The 16,963-nt window shown below is 40.5% G+C and overlaps 1 protein-coding gene across 1 annotated transcript in view; it reads right to left on the reverse strand.

Annotated features, from left to right (window-relative positions):
* Positions 1 to 580: 580 nt before the first annotated feature.
* LOC129821425 (Krueppel-like factor 12) overlaps positions 581 to 16,963 on the reverse strand; it is a 150,240-nt gene continuing 133,857 nt past the window's right edge. Inside the window, exon 6 of the mRNA XM_055879065.1 lies at positions 581 to 6,697. Coding sequence (XP_055735040.1) covers positions 6,516 to 6,697 — 182 coding nt within the window. The 3' untranslated portion in view covers positions 581 to 6,515. The remainder of the gene's footprint in view (positions 6,698 to 16,963) is intronic.

Genomic DNA, 16,963 nt, shown 5'->3' on the forward strand with positions numbered 1-16,963 from the left:
AAATGGTGGTCACACCAGATAGTGACTGGTTTTCTGATCCACGCCACTACCGTTCACCACTGTTCAAGATAGAGACCCCAAACCAACTTTCACGTGTTATTCTATTCTTCATGGAAATTTACTTCTCTCATTTAAATTATCTTTCTCCAATACATTTGTAAATTGTCCCATACAATAATCTGTACTGTACATTTTTTCTATAATTTAAAAAAAAAATATATATATTTTTTTAATATATTTGGCATTCCCACTGCAATCCTGCCTCGAACCCGACCCCGACTTTGAATACAACTGCCTATGTGGACACTTGGACAGATGATTGAATGCCCAACAAAGACCATGGCCCATTTTATCATTACATTCAAGGACATACTGTATTACAATTTTGACGATAAAATTAGCTCTGATAGCTGTGCACAACTTTTTATAGCTATCATTCGGGAATGACTCTCCTAATACTGAACTTAGGTTTCTGAATGCCAGCAAAGGTGAGTAGCGCACTCAAATGTCCTAGCGAAATCAACACCACCCGCTAACCACAACACAGCCTCAAGTCTAAATGAGTTCTGATACGACCGTGTTACATACAAAATGTAACTTTATTAACCTTCATGCCTCCATTCATATTAATAAACATTATGTTGGAACTCGGTTTCATTTCACAGCTCCGTCCATATGAAGACTATTGACAGAATATTTAGACAACTTTTGAAGAACAGAAAATAATAAAACAGAAGAAAGAAAAAGAAATGAGAAAAACACTTGTTATTTCTACCTTTGAAAAACATTGGGTTTCCGAATCTGTTCATAGAATTCCTTGAGCTAGGGTCTCCCTTTGAAACATTGCAGGGCAATATCACAACTTTACTGTAAGAATGAAAAACTCTGAATAAATGTACAATACAGGCACTATACATAAATACAGGAACAACAATTACTGTACATAATAGCAGTAAGCTTGAAACAAAGGCATTCGCATCACTAAATAATTATTCAAAAGCAGAGATAAAAGAAACGCATAATTTAAAACAGAAATTAAATTAATATTGAACGGATACAGATATAAGTGTAATCAAATTGATTTCACAGGGTGCTCCCCAAGGGTTGGTATTCTGGCTTTTACACATTCAATAGAGCTTTCCCTGTGAACCACAATACATTCAACACTGTGTAAAATCAGTTATATCAAATGGCTCTTCTGTGCTTTTGTATGCAGAAATATGATTATGAAAAATGAAAGTATTTGCACAAATAACCAGTATCGGAGAGGTCAAAACCCAAATGATACGATGACGATAAAACAATTAAATTATTTTAAGCGAAGTTTTCAGCAAAATACATCCATGCAAATCATATTCAGCTTCCATGGGAGATTCATACAGCATGTAAAAGGCTGGTATGAGGATACTGTATTGAAACAATGTGGTAAGGCTCAGTGCATTGAATATAAACTGAAAAATGGGAGGTGGCCTGTTTGCATAATGATTTCAGAGTTGATGTGCTTTTATTTTTTTACGAATACTTCTCTGGCTGAGTATCAATTCAAAAGTCTATTATTTTGAATTAATGTGATACATGTTAGTTGTGAAATAGTTTAAGTGGATGCTTTTCAGAGATTTGCTGTGATAGGAGGCACTATTCATTATTGCATAAGTTTGACCCTGCTTACCATTACTTGGATGCTTGTAAAAAGTTTTCATAATGCTAAAGGGGAATGATAATGCATGCATACAATAAGCCTATGTGTACACATGCAAAATATTAGTTAACTTTCAAGTGAAGTTAAAAAAAATTAACAACAATGCTATTGTGAATGAAACCCTGAATTAAATAGTTTGATATAATGTTGATATGAATCTGCACTTCTACTTGTAAGATTGTTCAATTGAACGTGGGTGGGTGGAGAATAACGTATTTGGGTTTGATCTATACAGCAATTATCTGATCAAATGTTTGACAATATTTATATGGAAACTTTCTCTTGTTTTGAGAAAGAAGACAATCACAAACCAAAATGCTAAATGGCAAATTTTTGACATCACATTTGATCATTTATATGAGTATTTTAGATAACAAATTGTTTATTATCAATAGCTCCATTGTACTGTATATCAAATCAGATAAATGAGTGTCTCTGAAAAAGACTTTACATGTATAAATGTATTTCCTGTTGTCTAATAATTAAAAGGCCTATTTCTTTTATGTATATACAGACTGTAGAACTGAGTAATACTTTTTATTTATTTCCACTATCACATATTTTACAACATTTCAAAATATATATATTTTTTTACAGAAAATTGTTATATGCAAGATGAAGTGCCCCTCATTTCAGAAAAGTACAGTATATGAATAATAAAATATGTTGATAATTATTAATATGTATCAATGGATTTAACATTTCAAATGAATTCATTTAAAAACTATACTTCATAACAAACAAGGTGCTGATGATATGCATGAGCCAAAAAAGGCAATACAATTGGAAATATTCACATGTACACAAACATATACCGTAGCAACATAATATGACATATATTATAATACTTCATAATACCAAAAGGGAAAGAGACAAATTGGGCATGTTTCTGCAAAATATAGTTTTGTTTCAGGTAATGATGTGGTTTTGAACTCTAGTACAGGACCACTACGCTGGTGTGTCTGTGTGTGTTATTAAAGTCACTGAGCATATGCTGGCCTTCTGAAATGTGCTTCTGAAACTGTAAGCGGGGATCCAGCGAAAACCTCTGTGTATAAAATGCAAGTTGTAAAAATACTTTGAACAAATACAGTTATCATACATGTGGGATTCTGTTATGAACGGCTTTGATAATGATAAACACCATCAGATCTGTGTCACATAATTGCAAAAAAGTGAAATCTGATAACTTCGCTGATAGGAAAAGCTTACAATATTGCTTTCATGTGTCTCAGAAAGATTTATGTAGTGTTATTTGTATGTCCATAGGCATCTATTTCCAACCGGCTGGATAAATTGGAAATTTAAAGTTGACGTCAAACAACCTGCAAAACATAAGTGGTTGACGTCATAGCTAAGACTAAATGGAAGTTGAGCCATATTATTATTTTTAGAATAACCCAGTTACAGTGCCTTTCAAAAGTATTGAGATGCCTTGGATTTCTTCACATTTTATTGTGTTACAAAGTGGGATTAAATTTGATTTAATTGTATTTCTTTTCTCAACAATCTACACAAAATACTCTGTATTCAAAAGAAATAAAGGAAATATAGTCGTAGGAAATATAGTCGAGTCCATACATGTTAAAAAACACATTTGACCGCAATTACAGCTGTGAGTCTTCTTGGGTAAGTCTCTAAGAGCTTTGCACACCTTGATTGTGCAATATTTGCCAATTATTATGTTCAAAATGCTAGTCAGAAATTTTCAAGTCATGCCTTACTTTTTCAAGCAGATTAAAGTCAAAACTGTAACTTGGCCACTTATGAACAAACACTATTTTCTTGGTAAGCAACTCCAGTGTAGATTTGGCCTTGTGTTGTAGGTTTTTGTCCTGCTGAAAGATGAATTCCAGTGTCTGGTGTAAAGCAGACTGAAGAAGGTTTTGCTCCAGGAGTTTGACTGTGTATAGCCCTATCCCATTTCTTTTTATCCATTAAAATCTCCCCAGTATTTGCTGATGTCAAGCATCCATGATTCAGCCACCACCAAGCTTGAAAATAAGGAGACCGTTACTCAGTGATGTGTTGTGTTGGATTTGCCCCAAAATAGGGCTTTGCATTTAGGCCAAAAGTAATTAACACAAATATACAAAATAATATAATACTGCAAAAAAACATGGCAAATGAATACACTATTCATTTGCCATGTTTTTTTGCAGTATTATATTATTTTGTATATTTGTGTTATTCTTTTGACTATCATTTAGGTCATTCTTTTGGAGTCACTACAATGTTGGTGATCATCTGCTAAATATGTGTATGTGATCCATCCTTTTTTGAGGATGGATCAATCCTCAGTTCTCTCCCATCACAGCCATTAAACTCCGCAGCTGGTTTAAAATCCTCAGTGGTCTGATGGTTAGATACCTGAGTAGTTTCATTCCCGTCCTGCTGCTCAGTTCAGAAGAACGACTGTTTCTTTGAGGTGCCTAGGTGGTTTAATATATGATGCACAGCATAATTATTAACTAGACCATGCTTAAAGAGATAGTCCATGTCCATGTCTGATTCGAAAATCTCCCTGGACTTTGTAGTTGAATATGTGCTTTAAATACAATACTTGTCTGAGGGACCTTACAGATGTTGTATGGGGGACAGAGGAAGGGTTAGTCCTTTAGAAATCATGTCAAACCCTATTATTTCACATAGAGTGAGTCCATGTACATGTGATTTGTGGGATTTGTTAAGCCAAACTTCACTCCTGAACTAATTTAGGCTTGCCTAAACAAATGGGGCTGAATACTTATGCAATGACTATTTTATTTTATTAATTAAAAAAAATGACATTACAGAGTTTTGTATGTACATGGTTGACAAAAAATGACAATTTAATTCCACTTTGTAACACAATAAATTTGAAAAATTCAAGGGGTCTGAATACTTTTGTAAGGCAGCCTATAGCTGTGAAAACATCTCTATTTTGCCGTAGATCTCTTTTTGATCCATGTACAGAGACTGATCAAAATGTGGTTTTACTGTGTTGAATAACCCTTTACTCTGAGATATGGTAGATGAGACAGTAGAAACCGCAGTATGGATATCTGTCATTGAGGGACATGCAAGACAAATTGCAAGAAAAGGTAGACCTGAAGCTGGATCTGAAGACCTCTGTATGACTAAAAAAGACATCGCTCTCTCGCAAACCCCCAGACAAAGCTACAGGGCCAACTGTCTGTGTGCATCGTGTACTACGATGTAGAAAAGAGAAGGGGAGATTTTGTTCCAAGTTCGACAAACATGTAGGTCTGTTCATGAATACATTTTGAAAAAACCTGTTCCTCCTCAACCACCCATCATTAATGTGACATTTTCCAAACTGTTTACAGTGAGCTTGCCTAGAACCTTGTGCTGTAGCTACAAACCCAGTAGAAATATAGAAATGTGTAGTATAGAGTACGAAGTGGCACTGGTAGAAATATATCTGTAACAGAGGGATTTAGGGTCATTTTGGGTATCAGCAACCAGAACATTTCCCTGTTCTGAACGTATTGCCTTCCAATTGAACTAGAGCAACTGAGTTCCCGGGTTAGCCCTCTGAACTGAAGCCAATATGCTTTACCTATAGACTACTAACACACAAATGATCACAATGCCAATCCCTTCCACTGAAAATACCAGGGATATGAAACAAAATCCTTGAATATTATGGAATCATCATATGTGTGAATCTGTAAGGTGCTTCAAAGTTGTTTTCACATACCGGATATGTTCATTCGATTTTTCATTGTACATTGGGGGTGCGGATTGATGTTTCTTTGTGAAAATGTATCAAAAACAGGCATACACAGCAAGATACAATAAAAGTCTCCATATTAAAACTCTATTTACCCAATGAGATTGCACTTTACTGATTGCTAATCACTGCACAAAATGCACCAATCAAGTTTTTTTTTAAAGAAAAAGTTTAGAAGAGGCTCAAGGTGATGAGCCTCAATGTGGTTGAGTCGATCTCGTGTGTTAACAAGATCCATTGAATGAAAAACAAAACAAATAGCAAAAACAACTCTGCATCTACATCACTGGTCCATTGCGATGCTCCGGATGCTTCTTAATCTAGAACACTGGTACTAGAACTTATTCTACAATACTGATTCTAGAACACTCAAACCAGTTTTTATAGGTACAATCTATGTGTGGATGGCACCCTCTGGTGCCGGGTTGTCCTGAAACACAGAGATTCAGGAAGCTGCTGTACGGCGGGAACTGTGCAACAATACTTTCCATAGGCAAATTGGAATCTGTGTCTTTTTATTCCATTGTCCAATCCAAGGCCCTATACTTCAAAACACATGCATACAGCCCTTCCATCCATTCATCCAGCCATCCAATCCATAGAGTTCTTTCACATTATAGACGCTAGAAAAGCAGCCATTTTGAACAATATAACTAAAACAAAGACAACAAGAACAAAATGGTTGCGATTCAAGTTTCCTTCCAAATGAACGAAGAACATCCCTCCAAAAAAACTCAGAAGTGAAACCATTTAAGAACAGTGCTAGGAAAAAAGACAGATTGTCGTAAAAACTCCAAACTCCAAAATGACAACAAAAGAGCCTTCTCCGGTTCCAACCCTCCTCAGTCAGTGAGGATCCAGAACCGACCCTGTTTTTTTTTTGCTCTGTGGACAGACAAACACCATTCTGTGCTTTTCGCTCTCTTTTCCCACTGCCTCACGGATAGACAACAGTGTGTGTTCAGTCCAGCTGAACCACATTGAGGGAGAGACCCCGCTCCCCCCCTGCGACGATGTGTGTGTGTGTGTGTAAATGTGTGCTTCTGCTTCGTCTGATGACATCATCACCCTGAAACTGTTTCACACCAGCATGTGTCTCCGTCGATGCAGAGCCAGGTGGTCTGAACGGGAGAAGCTGCGGTCACAGTCTGCACACTTGAAGGGCTTGATGCCTGTGTGTTTCCGGTAATGGCGAGTCAGCTCGTCAGAGCGGGCGAACTTCCACGTGCAGCCGTCCCAGGTGCATTTGTATGGCTTCTCACCTGGACAGGTCAACACAAACAGACAGAAACAGAGACTGGGTGAAACAGTGACTTTCACAACATACAATTTGTGTGCATTCGCTAGTGTATTGGCTATTTTTTTCCCCATTTTCTACTTAAACAGTCTTATAATATGCTTGGAAAGTGTAGACATCACAAGCATCAAAAAGTAAACAGTTTTGGAAACAGTTGGCAGGTTTCCATTGACCCAGGTTTATTCAACAAAAGTTTAAAAAAACAACAACATTGAAAGAAGTAATGGACATGGCAGCTATGGGAGAAATGTTCTAATGATTGACAACAATTTTATCTGCTGGACAGGGGTGGATTTTTCTTTTGTCTATCTTTCTTCATCGTGACAAATCATGACGGAAATTGTGTTTTTCAAATCAATGATACTCTCTGAATAATTTTTAAGGTGTATGTCATCACGTAAATAAACCTCCAATCCAAATGTAATTCTAAACGCAACTTCTTGCTAAAAATCTATGTCTTTGCAGGATAAGGATTGTCCTGATTTTCAAGAATGCCTGAATTGCATTGCTTTGCTTTTCTGGTTGGCTTGATGAACTTTTCACCATCCAATTATTTCAGATATACAGGAGTACAAGTTTCACCATGGAAAGGACCATGGTGATACACTGACATGTGAACATGTTTAGAAAATGGCAAATACAAGTAAATACTTGCCTTCTATCCATACTGGCTTCTGGGAGCTATCTCCCTGGTACATGATAGGAGCAAAGGCCTATAGGCTGTCGCACAATTTTTCTAAACTGATAATGGAAAAACTTCAACCACCTAATCTTCTAGTGATTCTTTTTTTTAGGTGTGACCTCCCTACTTCCAGCTGTTTTTATCAACACAAGACAGTTCAATGTAAATCAGTGATGTGTATAAACCCTGGATGACTAACAGGGGGAGCTGTAATGAAGCCACCGCACAGCCATCTTGTTACTTCTCCTCCATTGTAAAAACAGATTTTGGAAGCTGTAGAAATGCAGTTATGAATGTCTAGAATTGGTTTTGACACATTTATTCTATTACAGACACCTTAGTGCATATGTTTAAATTATATTATGTTAGCTAAACATACAAATAGTAAATTAAAGCATTTTCCTTAAAGTGTATATTTTTTGTACTAATGTTATTTTTCACACTACAACCAAAAGAATGCTTAAATACATATAATGCTGTCCTTGAAACGTTTCATTAAAATACTGTGGAATTCCATTCATTCCTATGGATTCCTTCTCTTACTGGGGAGTGGCAATATGGTCGACCAGTGGCTTCAAAGCCTCTCAATGGCCTATACATAGCATCAGCAATCCAAGGTTTGTATACATCATTGATGGAAACTCAACATAGAAGGCAATTGTGACATCTATTTTCTATGCTAAACTACCTAAATGTATTGAAAAAAATCACTGGACAACTTCCCACCTCAGAGGAAGTTGCCGCACCTATTTTGAGTAATTTGGAAATTCTCGTTTAGGTTCCACTTCGAAGACTGGCACAGGCTGCTAATACATATTCAGGAATTGGGGGTGGGAACGTTGTGGTGATTTCCACATTCAGCAGAGAAACAACAACAAATAGGGAACTGACGGACAGCTGTCAGTGTAACTAGCTAGCATGCTAACTTTAGCAAGCTAATGACAGTTATGTATGCACCCTTCCAGTTAAGATAGTCATACTGTAAGAAGTCAGGTGAAAATAATTCTTTCAGAAAAAGACTACCAGCCTACCTGTCAAGAAATGAGTCTCAGCTAAACCGTTTCCATACAAGTTGTTGACATGTTGACGGTTGACATGTGTCTGATTCTTGCTGTTTGATTATTCTATTTGATTCCCGACGCCATTCAATTTTGGACATGCACACTTTCAGCATGCTAGCTAGCTACAGTACATATATATCAATGCATTATCTAAATCGTGGCAGTGAATCTGCTGTAGAAATAGAAAGAATATAAGCTCCGGTAATGTGGATAGCCTAGCTTTTGAACGTTTGGAGCATGTATTGAAATGATGGCCGAGTTTGTTTTGCATTGCCCTGTGCCCTGTGTGTGTGGAGATTTTCTTTAGGATCAATGGAAAGGTTCTAAAATGCAATCATATCATGAAATTTCAACATGTATAAAATATATATACACTGCTCAAAAAAATAAAGGGAACACTTAAACAACACAATGTAACTCCAAGTCAATCACACTTCTGTGAAATCAAACTGTCCACTTAGGACGCAACACTGATTGACAATAAATTGCACATGCTGTTGTGCAAATGGAATAGACAAAAGGTGGAAATTATAGGCAATTAGCAAGACACCCCCAATAAAGGAGTGATTCTGCAGGTGGTGACCACAGACCACTTCTCAGTTCCTATGCTTCCTGGCTGATGTTTTGGTCACTTTTGAATGCTGGCGGTGCTCTCACTCTAGTGGTAGCATGAGATGGAGTCTACAACCCACACAAGTGGCTCAGGTAGTGCAGCTCATCCAGGATGGCACATCAATACGAGCTGTGGCAAGAAGGTTTGCTGTGTCTGTCAGCGTAGTGTCCAGAGCATGGAGGCGCTACCAGGAGACAGGCCAGTACATCAGGAGACGTAGAGGCGGCCATAGGAGGGCAACAACCCAGCAGCAGGACTGCTACCTCCGCCTTTGTGCAAGGAATAGCACTGCCAGAGCGATGCAAAATCACCTCCAGCAGGCCACAAATGCGCATGTGTATGTGCATGTGCATTTTGCAGGGCTCTGGCAGTGCTACTCCTTGCACAAAGGCGGAGGTAGCGGTCCTGCTGCTGGGTTGTTGCCCTCCTATGGCCTCCTCCACGTCTCCTGATGTACTGGCCTGTCTCCTGGTAGCGCCTCCATGACGCTCTGTCTCCATTGTGGTCAAGGAGGGCACCAGCTCCAGCAGTGTCCGGTACGTCCCAACTCGGGATCCACAAGAGCAGCGGGATGGTCACGTGATCTTCCACCTCCTGGGGCAGGTGTGAGTATCCCCTCTTCATCACTGTCTGCCAAACCCTTTTTGGTGTCGATCACAGTAGTTGATTGTCCCTTGTACTGTTTCTACAGCGTGCCAGTGCCGCAGGGAACTTCATTGACAAGAACCTTGCCTCCTCTCTTAACATCACCTCATACCCGCTCTCCTCTTCTTTCCCGGTTCAAGCCCTCGATAATCATTCACCAGGTTCCGGGACCATCACCAACATCACCGAACCACTCACCCTCACCTCACCATCCATCCATCAGAAGAACATTGCATTTTATTTAACCTGTTGAGGATGGGGGCGCTGTTGTGACTATTTATGCTAATCGTGTAATTTTTGAAACGGCTTCCCACAAAATCCTTGATCGTACAATATGCATATTATTATTATTATTGGATAGAAAACAGTCTATAGTTTCTATAGGAGTTGAAATTTTGTCTCTAAGTGGAACAGAGCCCATTCTACAGCAATTTCCCTGACATGGAGTCAGATTTCAGAAATTTTGGCCCCTGATCTGGAGTCAGTTAAAAGGGCACTGTTATTGCTATGAGTATACGGACACTGCTTACGTCTTCCCCTGGATGCCTTTACGTGATGACGATTTCAACGGGGTCGATTGCGCGTTCACAGGCACTACAAATTAAAAAACCCTGAGGCTAGTCACTCTTTTCTTGGTGCGTCATGCGCCTAGAGGACACCGACCCGCACCTGTTCCAAGCATTAGTGGAGGGAGTAATATTACTCGGGTCATGTTTCTACTCGTTATGGGAGTTAAAAACATCCTAAGGTAGTTAATTTAAAGCGTTTTATAGCAATTTATATCCGTTTAGTACGATTTTGGGACATTTATTTCTGAAACGCTGTGAATTGCTGGGCACGCTTCCAGTTCATCCCGAACGCAGTTGGCATTTCCACATGGCAAGAGGACAGCTTTCCACCAAAAGACGATTACTCCCAAGAAAGGATCCTTTGCCCAAGATACTGATGGAAGAACAGCTCAAAGTAGGACATTTTTATTATGATAAATCGTGTTTCTGTCGAAAAATGTTAGTGGCTTAGGACGCCATGTTTTTTGACGTAGCTTCGCTTGGCGCAAACTGTATTGAAAAGTAAGGATAAATTTAAAAAATGTAATTCCGCGATTGTATTAAGAATTAAATTGTCTATCAATCCCTGTCCACCCTATATTTTTTAGTCACGTTTATGAGTATTTATGTATAAGAGTAGATCACTGTCTAAGTGGCGCACGGACATTTTCTCACCAGCTTGGCTACATTTCACATTGTCTAACCATGATTTTGGTGGCTAAATATGCACATTTTCGAACAAACTGTATATGTATGTTGTAATGTGATGTTACAGGGGTGTCATCTGAAGAATTCTGAGAAGGTTAGTGAAAAAAATAATATATTTTGGCGATGTTGACGTTATCGCTCACTTTGGCTAGAATCAATGCTGGGCTGCTATGTGCTATGTGCTATGCTAATATAACGATTTATTGTGTTTTCGCTGTAAGACACTTAGAAAATCTGAAATATTGTCTGTATTCACAGGATCTGTGTCTTTCGATTAGTGTATGCTGTGTATTTTTACGAAATGTTTGATGATTAGTAAGTAGGTAAACACGTTGCTCTATGTAGTTATTCTAGTCCATTTGTGACGGTGGGTGCAATTGTAACCTATGCCATCTACCTGAAATATGCACATTTTTCTAACAAAACCTATCCCATACCATAAATATGTTATCAGACTGTCATCTGATGAGTTTTTTTCTTGGTTAGGGGCTATAAATATCTTAGTTTAGCCGAATTGGTGATAGCTACTGGTGGACAAATAAAAGATGGTGGATTATGCTAATGTGTTTTTAGGTAATAGATGTACATCTTTACATATTGTGTCTTCCCTGTAAAACATTTTAAAAATCGGACATGTTGGCTGGATTCACAAGATCTGTGTCTTTCATTAGCTGTATTGGACTTTAACCTGTCTAGGATCAGCGTGGCGCTAGCGGCACACCCCCCCCCCCCCCACTGAAAAACCAGTGCCGCGAAATTCAAAAAAAATATTTTTTTTAAATATTTAACTTTCACACATTAAAGTCCAATACAGCTAATGAAAGACACAGATCTTATGAATCCAGTCAACATTTCCGATTTTTAAAATGTTTTACAGGGAAGACACAATATGTAAAGATGTACATCTATTACCTAAAAACACATTAGCATAATCCACCATCTTTTATTTGTCCACCAACACCAGTAGCCATCACCAATTCGGCTAAACTAAGATATTTATAGCCCCTAACCAACAAAAAAACTCATTAGATGACAGTCTGATAACATATTTATGGTATGGGATAGGTTTTGTTAGAAAAAAGTGCATATTTCAGGTATATGGCATAGTTTACAATTGCACCCACCATCACAAATGGACTAGAATAATTACAATGAGCAACGTGTTTACCTAACTACTAATCATCAAACATTTCGTAAAAATACACAGCATACACGAATCGAAAGACACAGATCCTGTGAATACAGACAATATTTCAGATTTTCTAAGTGTCTTACAGCGAAAACACAATAAATCGTTATATTAGCTTAGCACATAGCAATTAGCAGCCCAGCATTGATTCTAGCCAAAGTGAGCGATAAAAGTCAACATCGCCAAAAGATATTAATTTTTTCACTAACCTTCTCAGAATTCTTCCGATGACACTCCTGTAACATCACATTACAACATGCATATACAGTTTGATCGAAAATGTTTATATTTAGCCACCAAAATCATGGTTAGACAATGTGAAATGTAGACAAGCTGGTAAAGAAAACGTCCTTGCGCCACTTAGACAGTGATCTACTCTTATACATAAATACTCATAAACGTGACTAAAAAATATAGGGTGGACAGGGATTGATAGACAATTTAATTCTTAATACAATTGCGTTATTACATTTTTTAATTTATCCTTACTTTTCAATACAGTTTGCGCCAAGCGAAGCTACGTCAAAAAACATGGCGTCCTAAGCCACTAAAATGTTTCGACAGAAACACGATTTATCATAATAAAAATGTCCTACCTTGAGCTGTTCTTCCATCAGTATCTTGGGCAAAGGATCCTTTCTTGGGAGAAATCGTCTTTTGGTGGAAAGCTGTCCTCTTGCCATGTGGAAATGTCAACTACGTTCGGGATGAACTGAAAAGCGTGCCCAACTTTTCACATCGTTGCAAAAATAAATGTCCCAAAATCGCACTAAACGGATATAAATTGCTATAAAACGCTTTAAATTAACTACTTTGTGATGTTTGTAACTCCTATAACGAGTGAAAAGATGACCGGAGAAATATAACAGGCTAAACTAACGCTTGGAACAGGAGAGGGTCGGTGTCTTCCACGCGCGTTACGCAGCAAGAAAAGACTTGCTAGCTAAAGGTTTTTTTCATTTGTAGGGCCTGTGAACGAGCAATCGAGCCCGTTGGAATCGTCATCACGTAAAGGCATCCAGGGGAAGACGTAAGAAGTGTCCGTATAGTCATAGCAACGACAGAGCCCTTTTAAATGACTTCAGAAAAGTGGCCAACGTTTCTCAAATCTGACTCCATGTCAGGGAAATTGCTGTAGAATGGGCTCTGTTCCACTTAGAGACAAAATTTCAACTCCTATAGAAACTATAGACTGTTTTCTATCCAATAATAATAATAATATGCATATTGTACGATCAAGGATTTTGTGGGAAGCCGTTTAAAAAATTAGCCACATTAGCATAAATAGTCTAAACAGCGCCCCCATCCCCAACAGGTTAATGTGTGAAAGTTAAATATTTAAAAAAATATTTTTTTTGAATTTCGCGGCTCTGCCTTTACAGTGGGGGGGGGGGGAGTGCCGCTAGCGGCACCCTCATCCTAGACAGGTTAACTAGGCAAGTCAGTTAATTAAGAGCAAATTATTATTTACAATGATATCCTACCCCGGCCAAACCATAACCCGGACGACGCGTCTGTAGTGGCGCCTCTAGCACTGAAATGCATTGCTTTAGACCGTTGCGCCACTCGGGAGCTCATCACCAGTGCACCAACTCACTAGATCATCCTCAGCCTCCCTTGGCTTCAACGCCATAAGTCCAACATCTCAAGGTTAAGAATGAAAATCACGGACTAGGCACCCGAATGCTTGAGGACCTTCTTTCCCGTCCCTTGTGGTTCCACTTCGTTTGAGAGTCCTGTGGTTGCCCTTCAGCCCAACATCCAGGAGGTATACCAGGACCTGCGGGAGGTATTTTCCAATACCTCCCGCAGGAGCGCCACCTGAGCGCCACCTGTCTCCCTCTTCATCGCCCCTGGGACAGTGCCATCGACCTGCTGGCAGGTCCTGCGCCCCTGCGCAGACGCATCTACCCTCTGTCGGTGGCTGAAACCAAGGCCATGGAGGAGTACATCCATGAGGCGCTCCAACAAGGTTTCATCCGCATGTCCACATGTCTCCTGCGTCTGCAGGCTTCTTTGTCGTCAAGGAAGATGGAAGATTACGCCCGTGTATTGATTAGCGAGGACTCAATGAGATGACCACCAAGTACCGTTACCCTCTCCCGTTGGTGTCGGCAGCCATCGAATAGCTCCGCAGGGCCCGGTTCTTTACCAAATCGGACTTGCGGAGTGCATACAATCTCTTCTGAAAGGGGGATGAATGGAAGACAGCTTTTAACACGATGTCTGGTCACTACGAGTACTTGGTGATGCCATTTGGCTTAGCCAATGCTCTGTCAGTATTCCAGGCATTCATCAACAAGGTGTTCCGGGACATGCTCGGATGCCAGGTGGTCATGTATATCGGCGACATCCTGGTCTACTAGGCTACCTTGGAGGATCACATCGCTCATGTTCGAGTAGTCCTGGAATGCCTCCTGGCTAACCAACTGTTTGTCAAGGCAGAGTAGTGCCAGTTTCATCAGGAGGCTGTCTCCTTCCTAGGCTACTGGCATTATGGCCTTTCTGAGGACATTGTCTCCAACCGTGGCCCCCAATCACATCACAAGTATGGAGAGCCTGTAGGGAGAAGCTCGGGGTCACGGTCAGCCTCACTTCCAGGTATAGGCCTCAGTATAACAGGCAGGTGGAGAGGATGAACCAGGAGCTGGGGAGGTTCCAGAGGATTCACTGCCAGGACCGGCAGGGAGAGTGGGCCCGATTCCGTCCATGGGCGGAGAACTCCCATAATTCATTACGTTACTCCTCGACCGGGCTGACTCCCTTCCAATGTGTTCAGCCGGCCATGGCTGTGCCAGACCGAAGCTCCTGCGGTGGATGAGTGGATGAGCACGGAGGAGAATTGTGGAGCGATGCAGACTCCAGCGTACCATCCACCATCAGAAGGAGGAGGCAGACTGCCACCGAAGTGAGACTCCCGTTTTCCATCCTGGGGATTGTGTCTGGCTCTCTACCAGGAAACTCTCACTCCGCCTACCTTGCAAGAAGCTGAGCCTCCGGTTTGTAGGGCCATTCAAGGTTCACCGGAGGGTCAACAAAGTGACGTATAGGTTACAGCTTCCCAATGACTACCGTATCTCATCTTCTTTTCATGTCTTCTTTTTCAGGCCAGTGGTTCCTGGTCCCCTGGCTGATGCTGTCCCCCACGACACCCATCCGCCTCCCTGGACGTCAAAAGGACATCCCACCTATATCGTCAGATCCCTACTCAACTCCCGACGTCATGGAGGTTGGCTCCAGTACCTGGTGGACTGGGAAGGGTACGGACCCGGTGTTGGGGAGCTGTGTTGGGTTCCGGTGGTGGACATTCAGGATCCCAACATCATCCGTGATATCCATCTTCGCCAGGACAGGCCCGCTCCTCATCCTCGGGGCCATCATGTTTTCTCCCATTCCTCCCATTAAATCAAATGAAATCAAATGGTATGGGTCACATACACATGGTTAGCAGATGTTAATCCGAGTTTAGCGAAATGCTTGTGCTTCTAGTTCCGACCGTGCAGTAATATCTAACAAGTAATCTAACAAATTCACAACAACTACCTGATACACACAAGTGTAAAGGAATGAATAAGAATATGTACATATAAATATATGGATGAACGATGGCCGAACGGCATAGGCAAGATGCAGTAGATGATATTGAGCACAGTATAAACATATGAGATGAGTAATGTAGGATATGTAAACATTATATAAAGTAGCATTGTTTAAAGTGATTAGTGATACATTTATTACATCCAATTTTTTATTATTAAAGTGGCTAGAGATTTGAGTCAGTATGTTGGCAGCAGCCACTCAATGTTAGTGATTGCTGTTTAACAGTCTGATGGGATAGGGATTGATTGAATATGTCCGTAAACACACCAGCCAGCTGGTCTGCGCATGCTCTGAGGATTCGGCTAGGGATGCCATCTGGGCCAGCAGCCTTGCGAGGGTTAACACGTTTAAATGTTTTCCTCGTTGGCTGCGGTGAAGGAGAGCCCACAGGTTTTGGTAGCGGGCTGTGCCAGTGGCACCATATTGTCCTCCACCATTATGTCTGGGAGCAAGACATCGGCGTCCGCGACAGGGCTGGTTTTCTTTTTGTAATCCGTGATTGACTGTACAGCCTGCCACATACGTCTCGTGTCTGAGCCGTTGAATTGCGACTCTACTTTGTCTCTATACTGACGCTTAGCTTGTTTGATTGCCTTGCGTAGGGAATAGCTACACTGTTTGTATTCGGTCACCTTGCCATGATTAAAAGCAGTGGTTCGCACTTTCAGTTTTGCGCAAATGCTGCCATCAATCCACGGTTTCTGGTTGGGGAAGGTTTTAATAGTTACCGTTGGTGCAACATCACCGATGTACTTGCTAATAAACTCGCTCACCGAATCAGCATATACGTACATCAGTGTTGTCTGAGGCTATCCGGAACATATCCCAGTCCACATGATCGAAGCAATCTTGAAGCGTGGAATCAGATTGGTCAGACCAGCGTTGAACAGACCAGAGCACAGGCGTTTCCTGTTTTAGTTTCTGTCTATAGGCTGGGAGCAACAACATGGGGTCGTGGTCAGATTTGCCGAAAGGAGGGCGAGGGAGGGCATCATGGAAGTTAGAGTAGCAGTGATCCAGAATTTTTCCAGCCCGGGTCGCGCATTCGATATGCTGATAAAATGTTGGGTTTTCAGATTAGCCTTGTTAAAATCACCAGCTACAATAAATGCAGCCCCAGGATATGTGGTTTCCAGTTTACATAGAGTCCAATGAAGTTATTTCAGGGCTGTCGAGGTGTCTGCT

This window comes from Salvelinus fontinalis, chromosome 23 (assembly GCF_029448725.1).
Source record: "Salvelinus fontinalis isolate EN_2023a chromosome 23, ASM2944872v1, whole genome shotgun sequence".
Taxonomy (NCBI): domain Eukaryota; kingdom Metazoa; phylum Chordata; class Actinopteri; order Salmoniformes; family Salmonidae; genus Salvelinus; species Salvelinus fontinalis.